A 20,421-nucleotide genomic window follows, 5' to 3' on the forward strand; every position below is an offset into this window, starting at 1 on the left:
CTCCTTCCTTCCTTTTTGTGGCTGATAACTTCCTTCCTTCCTTCTCCATTTCCGTCCTTTTATTTGTTAATTTCCCACTCCCCTTTTTTTCCATAATTTTGGAAAAGTAGTTTTTTGTCTTAACTTTCTTCTGCTTTCCGTCCTTTTTCTGCTTTTTACTTTTTTAATTTGCCATTCTCATTTTTTGCTATCTTAAAGTAGAAAGTTCTTTTATGTCACTGCATAATAAAATAATAATAATGATGAAACAGAATAACATTGTGCTAACACGATCAAGCTGCATATAATACACCTGCTAATTAGCACTATGTAATAGACTAAGTGCTACATTTTAATCACCAAAACTGAAGCACAAACTTATTGAAGCTCAAAGCAGTTCATGTTATTTGTTACATAGTAATTCCATTAAAAATGCACCAAAAGCATAAATGTGACGTTCAGATCAGCGACTCTCTTTAGATAATAAGAGTTATAAGCTTTAGCAGTGATGCTTAGCAGACGGCTATCGCACATCAATAGTCTAATATTCCATAATGTTAGTTAGTTTGTTTTTCCCCCATATACTACACATGGCTTTCTGATGTGCTGTTTTGAAACTTTAAGATTTCTTAGACGTGACGAAGGAGGCCCTAATTGTTAAACTGGACGCTAATTGTCTAATTACTGACATCTCATTAGCCAATGAGTATATCATTTTGATACTACCGCCAATCCTTCATTTTAAAACACAAGAATCATTTTCTAAACAGCTTTAACTTTTTTAGCCTATATGACTAAAAATGAGTGACTGAGCCAATAAACTCAGCAGGAAAGTATTTACGGGGGTGAAGTCAGAAAGCTGTTTTTCCACAGACTCTTACAGGCCTGGAAGTTTTGTTTTGTTTTTATTTTTTGCATTCACAGCTATCGCCACACTTCCACATTGGCTTCATTTTTCCCTCCTACACATAATCCAGGTAGGCTACGCTGCACAAAAAAACTGTATTTATATTTATATATATTTATATGAAAGTTACACCTATGAAAGCTTTGCTGCTGACCTACAAATGAATCCTGTAGGATACACTTCTGTGATAAGATGCCTTTTATAGGGTGAATAAAATGCTTTCAGTCTTCTACAGGATCAAATCCATTAGGATTAGTTCCCATATCAGTTGGGATACTGATATGGGAACTAATCCCAATACTTTCTGTATTTCAGCTTAAAATTGACTTAAATATTACACTTTTAGAAGGAAATTGAACTAATCAAACACGGCAGTGGGATTTGAAAATACTTATGTGCCATTATCATTCCTCTTCTCACCTGTTTTTATTGCTGAGCTTGTCATTAGTTGGAATTGAACTTAACTTGAAAATTAAAGCAGTTAATGGCGAATGAAGTTTTCATCAAGAGTCACAACTAAAGTTTGTTAAATTCCAAATGGCTGTTCTATAGAATCTAATTTTGTGCAAATGTTGGTGTCGCCTCCTGCTGGTCGTTAGAAAGAGTACAGGTTTCTGGCACGTTCACGTGTTGTCTTTCATTTACAGTCTGTGATCTTAGATGGTGTGATGTTTTAAACTGCCTTCTTCCTTTTTCTTTCTTGTGTTAGCAGTTCCTCACCAGTTAATTTACTTCAGCGTTTTTCCACTTCCTTTTATGACCTTGTTCACTTTCCCCTTCATTCCCCCTTACTATCTCTTCTATCATACAGGGGTTTTTTTTTTTTTCCCACTTCCACTTTTTCGTTCCTTTTATTACAAACTTGTAAAATACATGCACACGTTCCCACAATATTTTTTGTTTACTAAAATCATCACAAGAAGCAGCTGAGAATTTAAAGCCGCGTAGGTTTTCTCATGAACCCGTTTTCCTGAGGACAGTGAGCTCACAGATACATCAGATATATCAGATACACAGTTCTTTGTATTCACGTGAAACACGTGCCTCAGTCCAGCTCCTCTCTTCTCGTTAGCATGTAAATATATGCTAATACATGCAGAGCAGAATATTCGAGAATGTTTTAATGTGTCACCTCAGAGTGGAGGAGTTGATGTGTTAATGAAGAGACAGCGCGCACACACACACACAGAGCAGTGCAGGGTTGGCTGCGAGGCGCTAATGAACAGAGTGTGTTGTGTCAAACTCTCCTTTCCAAAACGACAGCGAGAGGAGTCTCACACAACCACACTTCTACACACACACACACACACACACACACACACACACACACACACACACACACAATGGAGAACACCAAAAAAAGGAAAAAGCTGTGTAATACGAGATGTCACGTTGTGTAAAGGTGTTTTTATTATATTACTGTCACAAGAGAAGAGGTGTGTTTGTGTTCAAGGAGGAAGCAGATGCGGGGGGAGCTTAGCTGCTGACAGGAAGTGTTGCATTGATGTGTTTTTTGTGGGTTCACAATTTTAACCTTTGCAGTCTAAAGAAATCGAACTAAAAGGGTCGTGCTCCACCTTTCTGCTCAGCACAGAGGGGGAGGCATCTTAGCTTCTGCCTCTGCTTTGTTTTGCAAATTCTTTTAAGTCAAATATGTTTCAATCAGTCTGCATATATTTACTTTATGGTCCTAACTTCTCTTTCATCCTTCCTGCGTGTCTGTTTTCTTTGTCACATCTGTCCAACATTGAGAAACCCACCGCATTACTTATTTTCTGTTTGTTCCCGCTTTATTATTTTTTTCTGCTTTGGTAATTTTCTGCACACATCAGTTTTATTTTCGTCTCCTTATTTAATTAGTTCCTCTTTCATTGTGGGTCCAACTGCTTCGGTTCCTTCTTTCATTCTTGACATATTTGCTTTCAGCCTCGCACATCTGGGCGACAGATCTCGATTTATTTTGTTCTGGTTTATTCAGCAGAGGCCTTGGCAATTTACAGCTAACGGGGTGTCATGAGTGTCATTCACATTGTGTCTTATTGTTTACAGACTTTATAAATCAAAGTAGTGTGTAGACTGTTAGCATCTTGTAATGTGTGTGGGTGTAATTAGGGATGAATTTATATTTCTATTCTTGGTTTTAGAGGCCTTATGAAGGTTTTATGACTAAACCGATGTTTTTATTAGTCTGATTATCTGATTATTATTCTCTAATTGGATGACTGAATTCTACCTGGTGTGTGAGTGATTATACGAACACTTTGTACCAATTGGAGGTCAGTTCGACCAAAACCTTGTGACTCAATCAAAAAAAAAGTGTTAAGTGACACAGTAGGAGAAATGTATCATTCATTTTTGCAGAAAAGGCACATAAAGTGAAAAAGGGGGTGTGGCTTGAATCTTAAATGACAATGAATCTGATATGTTGCAGATATCAAATTCAAAATAAACCTTATTTCCTATCAAACTACCTTATTTGTTGAAGAAGATGTCGATGAATCTCACCATCATCCATGGGTTCAACTTCTTATATCAGTGTTGGTCGAGTTACTTGAAAAAAGTAATCAGTAACTAATTACTGATTACTTATTTTCAAAAGTAATTAGTTACTTAGTTACTTTTTAAAAACATGATACACAATCTGAATAAGTGATAAAGCGATGGATCTTTCAGCCCAGTTCTACTTTTTCTGCATAATCCATCATATAAAATGTAATCAAATGGAAAAGTCTCTTTTTAAAACTTGTTTTATTAGTTTTAATCTTTTAACTTTATGCATGAAGCAAACATTAAATTATATGCAACATTCTCTGACTGGAAGAAATTAGTTTATCATTTAAACCTATTTTCTGCACATTCCAGCACATAAAATAAAATCGTTTTTTGTGTTTCGGGGTTTTTTCGCTGTAAAAAGAAGTTTTCTTCCCACGCAGTGAACAGCGGACGCTAATGTTTTTGTCACTTTTACAGAATCAATCTCAAAGTAAGGTCAGTACTTCCACGCTTCAAACGCTGCACGCTCATCCTCTCTCCCGCACTCGATATATCATCCATTTTTGATCTGCACACAGCTGTTGTCACGAACGTCGCACTTGTTTATGTCATTGTCATAAAACACTCTCGCAAACGAAATCACGGTTTCGTAACGCAGCGTGCTTACGGGAAAGTAACAGTAATATAATTACCTTTTTTGCAATAGTAATCCCTTACTTTACTCGTTACTTAAAAAAGGTAATTGGATTACTGCCCATCTCTGTTGGCGACAGATGTAGTGAAGTACACACATTGGAGGACCTTTGATGAATCTGTCTTTCAGTCTCAAGTACAATATTCAGCTTTCAGACACCTTTTTTTTTTCCAGGTGTTTCTTTGATTAGATGTGTCGCCAGCTTTGCTGATGTTGTTGCAGGAAGCCTCGTCTCCCGTGACATGGTCTTGCTGTATTTCTTCAAATCAGATGGACTCTGGTCTATAGTATTCGGTAGTACTGACATAAATCTGATTGGCACACTAAAAAGGACAGAGTATGGTAAACGAGTCCAAGCATCACAGCTGAGCAGAGAGCACTAACTACTCTGTTAGATCCACTACTTCAATATAACTGCCAGGAAAAAGCTACTTTCTGTTGCCCCCTTTGTCACCATTTGACATACCTGTAAACGCCATATTACAGCTGTCCTGATTATTATCAGTGGCCTCCAACAGCATCAATCAGGCAGGTCATCATGTAAAGTGTGGCTGTATTTCCTGTCTTGTGACTTGCTATTAATATGTTTTGAACTTTGAACAGTTTGTTAAATCGACAGTCAGCCTCTGCACAGAGCTGCTGCGGTTGTAACTCGCAGCCAAGACGAACCTGTTCTCGTAAGTTTCTTTGGTTTTTTGCAGCATCGAGTGCAACTCTGGATTCACATGAAGAAAGAAAGTATTTTTAAATCAGACTTTATTGATAATTTACCGACCTCTAGTTTCTTTCACACATGTAGTGAGAGCGCAGGATGAATAGCACTAATAATAATAATAATAATCTTCAACACAGCACTGGTTTTCAATCATTATGAAGAAGCTAATAAAGAAATTTGTTCACTTGAATGTGCTCATTCCACAAAAACAAGTCCCATTAATGTGTGTTTCCTTTCCCTGCATACATGTGTTACATACACGTGTTTGCTGCATGTCAGAGTTGATGTCCTATGTTTTATGAAGATGTATGTATGTGCATATTTCGTCCATGTTTTGTCCTCGATCTGCAGGATGGATGCTTAGCTTTCGCTTCTGAGGAAACGAAAGAAAGCAAACAAAAAGATGAGCTCTCATTCATTACCTTTTTTTCTTCCTTATTTACATTTAATCGATGATGCATCTGTCTTCTTCTTTTTACTGCGTAATGTTATGGATAGAGTTCAAAAAGTACGTGTCTTTTCCACGTCCAGAGATGTCGCTTGTTTGTGTTCTGGTGCTGTCCTGTGAGTGCGGGGCAGGAGCAGTCCTCTGAAACGATTCTGAAGATCACTCACCTTTGACCTTTTCTTTGAGACAGAGACAAAAGGGGCCAGATTTAGTGAAAAAGATGGCAGGTGACCTTTATGTTACAAAAAATAGAAATCTGAGCATTTTTTGAGCAAAAACATGAGCCCGCACAGAGCCACCTTTGGTCCTTAGAGTGTAGGTGACACAGGTTAATGAGCAGGTGTGCGGCTACTCTTCAGAGCGCATTTATGATTATTTGGTCCTTTTAACTGTGCATTTTAAATAATATTATGTTTTTGTTGCATTTAAGAAGAAATGCTCATGTATAGGCACGCTGTGAACACACAGTTACTATAAAGATACATGTTTTTGTGCAAATTAATCAAACTAAGTGACCTAATTTAATAATAAATAAAATAGAATAGCTTTGAAAATACTACAAAAATAACAGTGACAAGCTTCATTTCTATAGCAAAGCACTCACAAGGTGCTCCACAATAAATAGCAGTGTTAAAACATTACAAAGTACGTAAAATGAGTAAACGTGAGGCTTGAACAAAATTATTATGAAACATCAAACAAAAGCCAGCCTCCACATTTTGTTTTGTTTATTTACTGAGGGGAACTGATTGTGCTGATCGTAAGAGGAAAATTGTTCCACAGTTTGGGCCAAAACGGCAAAAAGCAGCCAGATTCCAGCCCAGACCTGGAATCTATAACAGGAATTGATTGTCTGATCTGAGGGACTCAGGGTCGACATGTAGTGATTTTAAAGTAATCAGTGAAATTTTAAATTGGATTCTGCAGCGGATGGGAAGCCAGAGTAATTCTGCGAGGGCTGGAGTCGAGTGCTTGTGAGCGATATTTCTGCTGTGTTTTTTACTAACTATAGACAGGAAACTGCTGCATCACTGAGGCATGTTTACAATGAGTTGCAATAATCTAATCAGAAGGAAATGAGGATATGGATAAGATGTTCGATTGCATTATTTGGAAGAACTGGTTTGACCTTTGCATTTGTAATCTGCGCACAGTGAGGCCGGACAAGACTTTTGATATACTGATTGAAACAGAGACGTTGACAGAAAAAATTGCACAGGTTTCTAGGAAATTGCTTCGGGTCAGTTATCAGGACACTTTCAATATAATTTTGACTCAGGTCCACCCACAGACCAGGCATGCCGCTAAGCCAGCAGTGTTGGTGGTGAAAGCAAGAAATCTGTCCACTGTTGTTTGGATTTAGAGTCCAAAGCTAGGGGGACTCAAAACTAACCTTTTAAATACTAAACACCACAACTGAGCTTCAGATAAACTAAGAGGATAATGAACCAGGTCATAGACACAGACTGTGACTCGCATTTTAGTTGTCAAAACATGAACTTTTTTGTAAAATTCTGTGTATTTGTTGCATAGTTTTTGCACTTTCAGTGCATCTGGAAAGTATTCACAGCACTTCACTTGTTCCATATTTTGTTATGTTACAGCCTTTATATTCAACTTTAAAATTATGCACATAACACCCCATCATTTGAAAGTAAAAAAAGGTAGCTTGAAGTTTTTGCAAATGTATTAAAAACAAAAACGTAACATACACATAAGTATTCAGAGTCTTTGCTTAATACTTTGTTGAAGCATGCTCTTTTTAAGTACGAAGCTAAAAGCTTGGAACACATATTTATGGGATGTTTCTCTCATACTTCCTTGCAGAACCTCACAAGCTCCACCAGGTTGGATGGGGTGTGTAGATTCAAGTCTGGGCTCTGGCTGGGGCGCACAACGGCACTCAGAGAGGATCCTGAAGCCACTCCTTCCTTATTTTGGTCGTGTGCTTAGAGTTGTTGTTGGAAGATGAATTTTCGCCCCAGTCCAAAGTCCAGAGTGCTCAGGAGCAGGTTACCATCAAGGATGTCTTTCTTTTTGCTCTACTCACATGTCCCTCGACCCCAACTAGCCTCCCAGTTCTTCATGATGACAAACTTCCCCACAGCATCATGGAGCCTCTACCATGCTTCACCAGGTGATAAGTGGTGCCTAGTTTTGTTTGTGTTTAAATTAATTTGCAAGAATTTCAAGGTAACTCTTTACATTTTGTCATTATGGGGTACTGTGTGTAGAACTTTGAGGTAAAAAATGAATTTAACTCATTTTGGATTAGGGCTGTAACACAGTCAAATGTGGACCAAGTGAAGTGCGATGAATCCTTACAGATGCACTGTAGAGAATGGAAAGAATCACTTACAGCAATGATGAGTGAAAATGACACTTGTTTTATTGCTAAAGAGCAGCGTGCAGCTACAGAGTCGCAGGTTCTGTCTTACGGCAACAATAAAAAGGTTTCCGCTCTTAAGCGTCTGTCCTTGTGTGTTTTCAGATCTCTGCTTGGAGCCTGATTTTGACTCTGTCGTCTCTGAGAAGCTTGTATCTAGTGACCGTTATTTTACAACGTTCGATTGGTTCTGAATCACATTTTATTCAACTTGAAAATAACAAAATTATTTCTTATTATTTCTTATTACTTCAAAAGGATGTTTTACGAATTTAGCCCTCGATGTGTGACAGCTGAAGGGATTTTTGAGACTCAAAATGTGGTTTTAGTGTCAGGGTTACAATTGGGTTATGGTTATGGTAGGTTTAGGGTCAGCATTAGGCATTCATTTTTGATGCTTAGGGTTAGGGTAAGTGGCTATGGAAAGCATTATGTCAATCAGATGTCCCCACAAGATATAAATGCCCAGTGTGTGTGTGTGTGTGTGTGTGCGTGTGTATACCTGTGTGTGGTTTCTCCCAGATGTAGCTGTTGAGGATTTCTCCGAGGACATAGAAGACACCAATTACTGCCACCATTGCACTGAAGAAGGCGACTCGAGCTACGGGTGCGATGCGCTCCAGCACCGGGTACACCCACACGCCCGTCACCTGGTGCACCCAACATGTCCTGAGCAAGCAGAGATATTGATGGGCTTTATTTTACACATCAGTTACTATACTGTAGTCCTTTGGCTTAAGTTGAACTAGAGGTAGACTGGATGCTACACTGACTATTAATGTATTCTGTGGCATAATAAAACCAGTAGATTTCACCGCAAAGCTAAACATACGGAATTGTTGTTTGATTACATACTGCACCTTTAATTCTCCCATACTGCTAAATGTCAAGGCACTTCACTTGTTACTTATTTAGGACGTGTGGTGTACGCGGCATTTATTGACTGCTGAGAAGAGTAAACATTCATTACCAGAGGATATATCCCACACCGAAGCAGCACACCGCCGCCAGACCCCACAACCTGCTGGGATACCGATGGTGGGTGGTCCGCATCTCGATGATGATGAAGGGAAGGACAGTGGTGTGCTGAGCGAAAGAGAGGGGAACAGATGAAGGTAAGGATAGCTTCAAAACAGTAAACATCTTTCTGGTATTCATTGAGAGGTTTCTCTTGAACTACCCAAAACCGACAAAAGCAAAAATGGGAATTAGGGAACTAATTGCCATTTTTGGCATATTGTACCCAATATTCATCGCAGCTACATCATGGACAAGGCTCAGTGCAGACTTAAATCGAAAGATGGTAAAGTGACTGCTGAAGCTAGTTAAATCTTTGAAAAAGAAGTGCTTTCCTTTTCAAAGATTATTTTATATTACTAAACCAAAGGCTTCCAGTTTCAAAAAGTCACAGTTACACAAAACATCGGGAAAAAAAGTTCACAAATCTTACAATCCTTACAGGACAAGAAGGTTACGGCTTAGTTTTAACCTTGAGGTGCTGAAGGCCACGGAAACACTAGCATGATAATTAACATGGCTGGAGTAGAGACTGAAGATTTTTAAGACTGAGATGATATCCTAAAAGTTTCATTTTCAAGTTAATTTAATTGAAAACGACTTTATTATATTTTTTTTGTTCGTACTGTGATTTAATTTTTTTACCAGCTTGATAAGGTTGAAGTCATAATGACGTGGATAAGAAAAAACGAAAGGATTTTAAAACGCTTTTTGATTGAAGCTTAAGTTCCTTTATTTAGAAACAACCACCTAATGGCCATTTGTGGTACTGCACATGAAAGCAGCCAAGCTATAAACAGCTAACACTTTATTATTATTGTCATCACCATTATTGGAAAAATCTCGATTATGAAGACAGAGCCATGACTCTATTCTGCTCTGTATTCCTTTATCCAACCAGCAAAACAAACAAGGAAATAACACACTATCCACCAGCGTTTAATTTTCTTTAATTGATTCATTTCTGCAGTCCCAGAAGTCCAGAAAAACTGGAATAAAATAAATAAAATAAGATCCCTGTACTCTTTTTACATTACATGTAACCCCAATTGTCACTGGTTTGGTCTGTTTTTAATTATTCATTCATCTCTAAATACAGAATGTGTGTGTGTGTGTGTGTGTGTGTGTGTGTGTGTGTGTGTGTGTGTGTGTGTGTGTGTGTGTGTGTGTGTGTGTGTGTGTGTGTGTGTGTGTGTTCAGGCACCAGAGTTATCCATCTAAACACAAAAGTGCCATTTAATGGAGGTCACGACATGTGGTGCTATTTTCTCTGAAGCCATTTCTCACAAAAACACATGAGAATTGTCATTAATGTGACACACTCACAGCTGTTTGCACACGCACAAACACACACTTCCTGCATGCTTGTAACATCTGTCTTATTCATAATCCACCAAACATCACTAATTCAATCATTTCATCCCACTATTAAAGTCCACTAGTGTGCACTACTATCCAGCAGGGGGCACTCACACACATGCCTACAAACCAAAAATCAAGCATAATTGTCTCAGTAGAGTTTAAACCTCTTACTTCACTTGCTCTCAGAGGAGCACAGCTGTCGATCGGTGTGTGTGTGTGTTTGTGTGTGTGTGTGTGCGTGCCTAACCTGAGAAGTGTCAAACAGTTGAGCCTTTTAGTCTCCAGCAGTTGAGCTTGTCGGATTTGTTATGTTACAATGGGATGATGTTCCCAGACGGACAGCTGGGAGTGATGCTGTTTGTACGATGCTGTGGGCTACAGTGGATGTACACGCTGGTGCATTTCTCCTATAAGAATTCTTTATAAGGAAATTCATAAACAATAAATGCCTGCATCAATGTGAACAGCTAAAAATGGAGTACCCAGCCACAAACTGAAGAAACAGCTGTAACAGAGGCGCAAAAGACAACAAAACTGTAATTCAATCAATTAGCTACACAATTATGCAACAGTATCCACGCTTCACTCAACAAAGTAACAGATTAGCGGCTCCTGTGCGAGTGACTCAGCGTATCTCAGCAGGTTCACTGTAGGAGATGATCTCTGCTGGTGTGTGAGAAAAGTCGCTGCAGTGACAGAAACTGAACGCTTTCAAGTGCCACCTTAGTTACTCATGCATAAAGTTCAGGTAAGCAGTAAATTATGAAGGATCCATATGGTTAAAAATAAGTAGCCTTAAAATGTAAATAATTTCTGCCATTTATGGTTTCCTCTTTATATTCACATGCCGCAAGGGCCAGAAGGTACGAATGCTAATGCGCACCACGTTCACCGTTTTATCATCAACATTCGACAACATCTTTGGCTTTGTAGGTGGGATCATTTTGTGCAGAAACAATCATATGAAATGCCATTTTTATGTGAGAACCTGAAGCGGAAAGATTGGTTTAACAGAGGAAGTTGATAACTTCTGCCATTATCTCAGATGGGTTTCAGACATGTCTGTGAAGGTTCTCAGTCATCCAGGTCATCGTAGTCAAAGGAGCTTGCAAAGAAAAGCGTCTGGACTTCTTTAAGTTGCTTAAGTTGCTTCAGCTAAGACAGAATGATCGGCTGAGTTTTTTGTAGTTTAGCCCTCTGCTCTACCTTGTGAGCTGTAAATGTCTCAAATAAATCAGTATATACATTTCGACACAGGAAAACAATAAGTGACCTTCAGATTACAGCAGAATTTCAGTGTTAAGTGTTCAGTATTAAACTTCTCATTGTCTGAGAGACAGGATGTGTATGTAGCATACATGCCAGTAAGTAACAACACTGCATCATTTACAGAAAACAATCTTTATCAGATCAATAAGTGGAGTGGCCCACACTGATTAGCATCACTTTCGTTTTTCCCAGCCTGATTAGCTGATCTTGTGGCTTTACATCCAGACTGAAGAGCAGACAGAGCTAAGTGATGGCTGGTGCTGGATTTTTTTTACAGTTCATAAATACATTTCAAAACAACCACCTTACAAATAAACGAATGAATCTAAAAAGAAAAAAACAGCAAGGAAATCAGTAAGTGGTAATCTTTCCTTCAATCATCAACGGTAGCATGACTTTTGTGGCTTGCCAGGCTTTAATCAGATGCTTGCATAACACCAAATGATTATATAATAATGCAGCCAATATGCATAATTTCTAAAGTCCCTGAAAGCTACACAGGCTACAAACAAGTGACATACCCATACTCGCTGCAGCTTACAGCCTTCTGAAGAACCACAAAGTGCATTTGGACTAATGAGCTGATCACGATGATTATATATGTACACTACGGTGCAATACAAACATGTAGACTTTGTTTATCTCAGTCAATGCTTCTGAATGAAACTGGAGAAAATTGTCCAGTCTGGCCACAGTGCTATTAAGCAGTTTCAAGGTCTCTTGCTAGCTAACATGTGGTGCACGAACAATGAAACCGGATTCATTTCTAATCAAAGTCGCAAATTAAGTGGAGCGAAACGAGGGAAGCTTGCAAATAATAAAAAGAAAATTGAAAAATAACTCCTAAGTATGTCATTGCGTGTTTTCACAAGCTTACCATTAAATTAAAATATTTAAAATTTTAATCCATGTGACAGATTCTTTCATTTACTAAATATCGTGTTTAAAAGTGAATTTAAGCAGGACGCATGAGGCCCACTCACTGGCTGTGAATTCACCGGACAATGACCGCACCATTCTCTTATGTGTGCAGTTGGACATCACAAAGTCTTTGCGCTTGAGAATTAGCAGGCAAAAACAACAGATTATTCCCAATCTATCTACTGTATATATCCACAAATATCACACATGCACCTTCTTCAAAGAGGGTCAGAAAAGTTCAAGGCTGCTGTGCATGTCTTAAAATGGCTTTAGTTTCTGTGTCTGTAGGGAATCGGAAGGTTTTGACGTTCAGTTACAGTTTAGCAATTCTCAAACATTCTAAGTGGTTTTCACAGCAAATTAAAAATTTCTGAGTGTCTATTTGTGAACGCAGCACTGATCTGTACACTGACCGCGGTGTCAAAGCCTGACCTTGACTCCTTTTCAGGCTTCCCTTGAAGCACTCGGAAAGGTCAGCGTGGAGATGCCAAGAATGCACAAACTGAGTAACAATATAGCTCTGTCTCCTAGGGTCTTAAATTTTAGGTTTCTCCTCCTTCATTGTACTGTACACACAGACACACAAGCAAATGTCCTGACGCTGCATTTTTCCCCCGTGCGCCTCAGAGGAATTCCAGTCTCCCGGTCAAGTATAAGTTTAGTATCTGCTGAGAGGACGCGTAAATAATACTTCCTTTATTCCTTCTGTCCCTCTCGCTCTCTATTTTTGCTCCTGTGTCTCTTCCTTTGTTGTTCTCTCTCTCACCCTCTCTATGTCCATCTCCCCCCAGGAGGTTTGCGGTTACACTCCAGCAGCCAGCTTTCGGCCTCCGTGGAAAATCCCCCCTCGCCGGCAAACAGCAGTGGTGCGATCCTGTGGTCTGGGGCTAAAAATGGGACAAACCATCTCACACAGAAATACACAGCTGGGGGCCGGGTGGGGTCACATGACTGAGGGCAGCTTCGCGAGGTCAAACATCTTCCAGCGGCAACGAACCGCTGAAACTGACGCATCAGAAAAAAAAGCTTTACTGTGGGAAAGGATTTAAAAGGAAACCATCTGACTCGCAAGTTCGAAATTCACCAAAATCAAAAGAAAACATTTTATTCGAGAAACACTAACCATGCTATTGATTGGCTCTTGAGAAAGGTGCTACGGCTGAAATTATGACACTCAAGTGGTAGTTAGTATAACAAGTAGGCAACTTTGGTAATTTTTGCATCACTGCAATCATCAGTGGGTTTTAAATTAAACGATCAAGATGTGACTGAAGTGCAGACTTTCAGTTTTAATTCAAAGACTTAAAAAAGTATTACATTGACTGATTACAAATTACAGCCTTTTTTTTAGTCAGAGCAGTCCTCTGTTTTCAGAAGCTCAAAGGTAACTGAACAATTGATTGACAACCAGTATCATGACCAGTTGAGGCCTGTTTCCTTGTTATTCCAAGACAAATTAAGCAGACAAGAGATCTTGAGGTAAACTTGCACTTGGAAGCATTTCACAGGAACTGGAAATATTAGATCCAAAGAAGGAACGTCAGCTAAGCAACAGCAAATGCCTAGAAAATGTGGATGATTGCAGAATTCTGTCCATGGTTAAGGAAAACCCGCTTCCCAACAGCTGAACAATCCAAGAATATGGTGCACCTACCTCACTGGAGGTTTCATTCTCCAAGTCTACAATCAAGACATGCCTTCATGGATGGAAATACAGAGGTTTTACAACAAGGTGCAAACCACTGGCTACACCCAAAACAACAAGGTCAGATTAGACTTTGCCAGAAAACACTTAAAGAGCCTGCAAAGTACAGAGAAAAAAATCTTAGGATAAACCCACTAAGGGTTTATTGATGATGTGACTGCTGACAGAAGGAGCCGGATGAATTCTGAAATGAATATGTTTGGGTAACCTTGAAAAAATAAAATTCATGATTGCATTCATTGTATCCAGGGATACTGTGGTGGGTATTATTCTTTCAGAGTAACTGATGATGAAAGTATTAACTGGTTACAGCTCGTTTTACTAGCCGTGTCCACTTTGATCAGTTTAATTTTCCCATGTGTTTATTTAAATGTATGAGAAATATATGATTGGTGTATAAAATATTGAGTGAGTGCCATTCTAGACCAACACAACTTCTTAACTCTCCACAATAACATCAAATTGACTCTTTTATTAAGTTAAACTGACACTTTTCATATCTTTGCAAACTTTTGTAACCTGAAGAGAATTCAAAATAAACTTCAGTGGGTTTGGGGGGAAATATTTCCCTCCCTATAGTTACAGCTTTAGAGTTTAAGCAGTCAGAGGGAAGCAGCTGATGCAGAGCTCATTGCTTAGTCTTTTAACCCTGCACTGATAAAGGTTTTTAACTGAACTCAAGCTGAACTCTGAAAATCAAAAGATAAGTCTCCTGTTGACATTTTTCTCAGCTTTCCAACTAAAGGAGCTTATCATGTCACAGAGGGACAATCCAGTTACACTTTCTATCACTCACTGAAAACGTGTGTGAACTTGAATGATCCTGCGGCAACACTGCCAGTATTTAGCATGATGTTTTTCTTGGAATAAGTTGCATATTTAACACCAATATTAAAGTTTCTTTTAGCTATCTTCTACTTCTGAAGCCTACTCCAGAGTACTGATCTTTAATGAAGCCAAATGCCCAAAATGTTTTGATAAACTTAACTCTTTGCTTTATTGCATCAACTAAAGGTAAGTAAGACAAAAGAAGTGAAAGCCCTAAAAAATTACAGTATCTCAAGACATTTGCACAGTACTGCACCTTAAATAACTGTAATAGTAAAATTGGCAAAAACCTGCAGCCTAAGTAGCATTTTCAATTTCCCCAAATCAAAAACGATGCTTTCAGTTTGCTTGTTTTAATCAACCCACAATTCTTGCCTCCGAAATTAGTCAGTCTTGGATAATAAAACAGCAGCAGCTCACCTTCTCACTGTGGAGAAGCAATTTCTGATAATTTCCTCTCATTTGACATCACTGCAGCTCCACATGATATGTAAAAGGTAAAAATAGGTTTTCACATTGGCACAGCGAATGAGTCTGACGAGCACACACGGAGTGATAACGATGCAGGCTGAGCAGACAAGAGATGAAGGTTAAGTGTGGATGCTGAATGAGGCTTCTGTGCATGTGTGTGTTTGTGTGTGTGTGTACTGAAACTCCACAGCCAGAACCAGAAGAGCTTTAATAACAAAGCAATGACTGTGTGTGTGTGTTTGTGTGTGTGTGTGTGCGTGCGTGTGTACGTGCCATAAGTCAATGGTGTCAGACCCAGTGTGAGGCTATAATCCCCTGTTGCTAGGAGAAACCTTGTGGTGTGTGTGTGTGTGTTTGCCTTTATAAACTGCAAGATTAACAGAAAAAGAAAACACACACACTATCAATCTGCTGGTTTTGCTACACTTATGAACACACTGCTTTGGCCACCATGGAGAAGCCTGACCCTCTGTGGGGCTGGGACACTTCTGTTTTAAGTATACAAGGATATAAATATAAATAAATGATGGTCAGTGTTTTTGTTGTTATTTGTGTAGTTTTCCTAGACACCAACACTAAGCACAATGATGGAACAGGATCCCATCCTTGTACTTATATTCTCCACATTTCCTGAATTTCTTTCAGCTTCGGTGTGCGAGCCTCTGCTGTGTGCCGCTGTCATTTACAGCCATGCTCTTTGGAAGCCTTTCTCTCTTCACTCTTGACTACCATGTCTCACAGTGTGCGCTTCTTATTAGAGTTTTATATCTTTTAAGAGTTCTTAATTATCTTTATCTTATTTTATTTTCATTTAGTTTCCAAAGTTGTTTTGCTTGTTTCACTTTGTCTTCTGTTGTTAAGAAATGCACAGTAAGACAATAATAAAAACACTAGACACAGTCAAGCAGGCTGTAAAACCTATAAAAAAGACCTCTGAATTGTTACTTTCAGTGTAAAGAAATGTCTGAAATGTCTTGAGAAAAAAAAGGCAATTTTAATAATACCTCTCACTTTATCAACATTATAAAGAAACAAACCTCTCTTTTAAATTGTGAGTAAGAAGGAATTTTTCTTTTATTAAACTGAATATTAACAATAAAACAAATTAATTTTCTTGCAGTTAATGGTTCATCAGCTTCTCTGGTATATGAAGTTAATTCTTACCTCCTCTTACACATAATGCAGAACCAAGCCAGTCCACATCCAGGGCTTAAAAAATGTATCTAAGATGCTGGTTTTACATAAAATACATGAACATCCCTTTAGTAAAAGGACTGATTTATTAGAGCCCACCTAATGTAGCATACTTAAGACTGATACTGATGCTAATATTCAGTGATTCTGATATATCGGGTGATATTTTTTTACTTTCATACAACGTTGCAATGTCAACACTCTAAGCATGGCCGAAGGGTGTAAAATACAGAAATCAACAGACAGATCAACAAACAGCTAATATCAGGCGATAATATCAGTCAGCTGATAAATCTTTTTTTAAAAGCAAGAGGGCTTTTTTTTTTCTTTTTTTTTGATTTCCTCTCATGCAGTTGCTTTTATTTTCTTGCATCTTAAAAATGGAAAAATGAGAGTTTGAGCTGCACTTATAAATGGGTCAAGATTGACATTAAAATAAAATTTAAGTTGCAAAAACTGCGCCTTAACTAAATTAACGAGTGAAAGCAACAGTAAAAAGGAGGACAAGCTGCAAAACACCAAAGTCCAAAAGGGTGGCGTACCACAGTCTCAGGGCCCCGTCACGGGATGAGAACCAAGTAAAACTAAGATGAAAAGAAAATGAATCTACGAGTTAAAGAAACAAAGAGCACCACATTCGAAACAGGAAATGAACCGTGGTCTCCTGGCTGATAAACCTGTCCCTGATACTGCCACCAATTATCCACCCCACTTTGCACAGCACTGCTAAAATAGCAGAGAACATTAGTTATTCTATTACTGCAAGTTTAGCAAAAGCATCCCAAGCACGGTTAATCTGAATCAAACAACAGGGCAAAATAAGTCTCTTACTCATTTCTGTACCCCACCCATCCCCCTTGTGCAGTCAACTGAGGGGAAACATACTTAACTTTAATCCCAAACCCAAGCCTGCAAATGACAAAAGAAAGCAATCTGCAATCTGTGTGTATAAACTCATTGCATAATGAGCATTAGCAAACAGCGGATAAATCACGACAGTTCAGTTACGAGCCTGCAGGCAATCTTCTTTTTGTTAACTTCCAATTAGCTTCTAGCTGTGAGAGTCAGACACATTATTACAATATCATGTCTCCTCTTTCTCCCTCGGTCAACATCACTCAACCCTTCCCTCCTCCAATGGGAACGGCCATATGGTTGCCGTGGTAGCCCAGATAAACAAACAACAGTGATACCATGGAATACCGCAAAATATTTACAACCACACTTGGACTCACACACACACACACACACACACACACACACACATACAAAAGACTCCTCACGTTTTCTGTGTCTAAGGGACACGCATGCACGAAGGCTTTGGTAGTGCTCTGGTTGTTTTGGTCTTTGGCGATGGCACCATAGCAACAATTCTATTACATCAACTCCTGGAGTATGATACATCAAACTACACACACACACACACACACACACACCATCTTTGTCTTTTTCATTTCAGCAAGCGTTAACGGGAACGATCACCTCACACGCCTCTGTGGATCACTTTCTGGCTGCAGGAAGTTTCATGAGGTTTTGCATATCACAGACAGAGTTCTGGAAAATTTTCCGATTATCACTCACAACACACACAGCTGACAGCACTATCAGCCAGGAGGTGTGGTGTGCTGGTCGTTGTCTAAACATGAGATTAAACCTGCTTCCTCTAGATGACAAATCAAAGCGACCCGCCGCTCGCTCTATTCAAATTTAGAGGTTCACCAGCACCAGTGTTCTCCACTGATAAGATTTAACAAGGTTTATGGAGTTATGATCCACTGACATGACTAATAACCCAAGGAGGACCAGCTTTACATGTCCTGCCATACAGAAACCTAATATGGCGATTCATCAATCAATACAACTGTTTAGTGCCACTTCTTCCACAGCAGGCTGAGGAGAGGGTTTCTCAAACATCCTCCAGGTTCCCATGACAGTCCTGAGGCAAATGCATGCCAGGGGAAAGATGTATGAGTCCTGCACTTGATGTGCTCACCCAAAGTGCCTGATACTGTGCAAAAAATATAAAAACTTTTAGACATTGCCTGTCTCTGCTTTACATTTTACGTCTTTGAACATCTATTATTCTACACAGAGGTCCTCAATTTAGTTAAAAGTTCTTTAGCCCTGACTTGAGACAAATGGGATCACATTTTTAACCATTTTATTTTCTTAACTTGGGGACAAATTCTCCCTCTCAGCTTCAAATCAGATGAGTCTAGAACTTGTAATGTCTTTTTGTAAAAGTGCACAATACTAGACAGAGACACAGCCTGTCGGTGTGGAGTTTTCACACTTTCCTGAAGTCTGTGTGGGTTCTCAGGCTTCCACAGTCCCAAGACAAGCTTGTTAGGTTAATTTGTGAATGTAAATCAGCCACATGTGTGGATGTAAGCATGTAGCTGTCTCTCTGTGTTAGCCCTGTGACCACCAAACCACGTGTACACCCCACCTTTCACTCTATGAGAGCTGCCATAGGCTTCAGTGACCCCTATGAACAACATAGACCAGGGCTGCCCAATCCCGGTCCTCGAGAGCTACTATCCTGCAGCTTTTAGATGCATCCCTACTCCAACACAGCTGAATCACATGGTTTGATTACCTCTTCAGCATGCCATCGTGTTTGGCAAAGGCCTGATAACAAGCCATTCATTTGATTCGGGTGTGTGGGAACAAGGATGCATCTAAAAGCTGCAGGACGGTAGCTCTCGAGGACCGAGATTGGGCACCCCTGACATAGACTGAAAGAAATCTTAATGGTTCAAATTAAGTCCCAAAAGCTGCAGTTCCTCTAATGACCACTAGAGGCTGGCTCAAAAATGTATGTCAATCCCCACAGACACTCATGTTAAAAAAGCTAATGTAACTGCAGAAATAAACATGTTTAACGGTTTTGGTCTTTAGAGATTGGTCAGATGTTGCACCAACTCACTCATTTAAAACGTTTGGATTATTAGCGACGTGGTTCACCAGCTGCATCAGCTACTTCTAATAACTCAACTGGACCCCTTCATGAAGTTATAACTTTGATGTGCAGTTTGCGGTTAGTCTACACAGTGCATCCATACAGTTTATACACACAGCTTGCTGATCAGGCTTCTACCACTCGCTGATGCTCATGGTTAATTCTGGCTCCAGGATGCTAATGGCTAAGCTTTAGGCTATTATTTCAGCTCTAGAAAAGGGGAGGACTCTAGTTCCCAAACATGAAATGGTTTTACTGGTCTGCTCAGATATGTTCCACAATCTTTTCTGCTCAACAGATGTATCACCAGCTTGGGTGAATACTGAGTATGCATCAGTACCAAACCTTCCATTAAAGTTATATAAAGCCTATCAGCATATTGGGGATACCCTTCTCATTTCTCACTTCTCCCTCACAAGGGAAAACACCTATTTCAGAGCAGGGCGGGCAGATGGTGGTTTCAAAATATGTGCTGACAAAAGTGTAAAGAAGACAGGAAACCTTTTTTTGAATGGTAATTATCTTTCACTCGGTGCGCCGTGTCAAAATAAATCACATTCCTAAAATGCACATTTTGAGGTCTTTTATTTCATCCAACTCTAAACTCCCACTATCATCTGAAAATCCTACACCTGAAAGCCTAAAAAGGTTACATGTTACATGCTTACATGTTCCTCGCGTTCTTCTTTGATGTATTATGAGGTTAGATAAAGCCGTTACAATACAAATGGTTGAATCCCAGAAAAGCTGAATAATTGGTCCCAACATCCCAGACTCATGTTGAAAAAGTTTGTGAGGAAAAGCTGCTCTGGCTAACTGCATGTTGATGTGCTCAAGACTGAGTAAATACCCTTCATACAGAAGAAGCTACGAAGAAGAAAAAATGTGTTTCTATGGGTATGTGTCCAAATAATTTTACAGTTAATTTGAAGCACTCAACTCTAATTTGGACTACTCCAGGCCAGGAGAATGATTCTTATCATGGAAAAATATGGAAATACGTTACCTTTAATTCATGTGTGGATGAAAGGAATGGCTTCTTGTATTACACTGGTGAAACTAACTTATAT

General features: G+C 39.2%; 1 protein-coding gene across 1 annotated transcript in view; it reads right to left on the reverse strand.

The window, feature by feature from the left end:
• Positions 1–4,973: 4,973 nt before the first annotated feature.
• The window catches only part of aig1 (androgen-induced 1 (H. sapiens)), a 29,226-nt gene continuing 13,778 nt past the window's right edge, over positions 4,974–20,421 (reverse strand). The window contains exons 4-6 of the mRNA XM_085372716.1: positions 8,593–8,708; positions 8,125–8,291; positions 4,974–5,415 (exon numbers count right to left, since the gene is read on the reverse strand). Of these exons, the coding sequence (XP_085228842.1) occupies positions 5,396–5,415; positions 8,125–8,291; positions 8,593–8,708 (303 nt within the window). The 3' untranslated portion in view covers positions 4,974–5,395. The remainder of the gene's footprint in view (positions 5,416–8,124; positions 8,292–8,592; positions 8,709–20,421) is intronic.

The sequence above is a fragment of the Diplotaxodon limnothrissa genome, linkage group LG15 (assembly GCF_057381915.1).
Source record: "Diplotaxodon limnothrissa isolate DT_005_m linkage group LG15, D_limnothrissa_male_GT1.1, whole genome shotgun sequence".
Taxonomy (NCBI): domain Eukaryota; kingdom Metazoa; phylum Chordata; class Actinopteri; order Cichliformes; family Cichlidae; genus Diplotaxodon; species Diplotaxodon limnothrissa.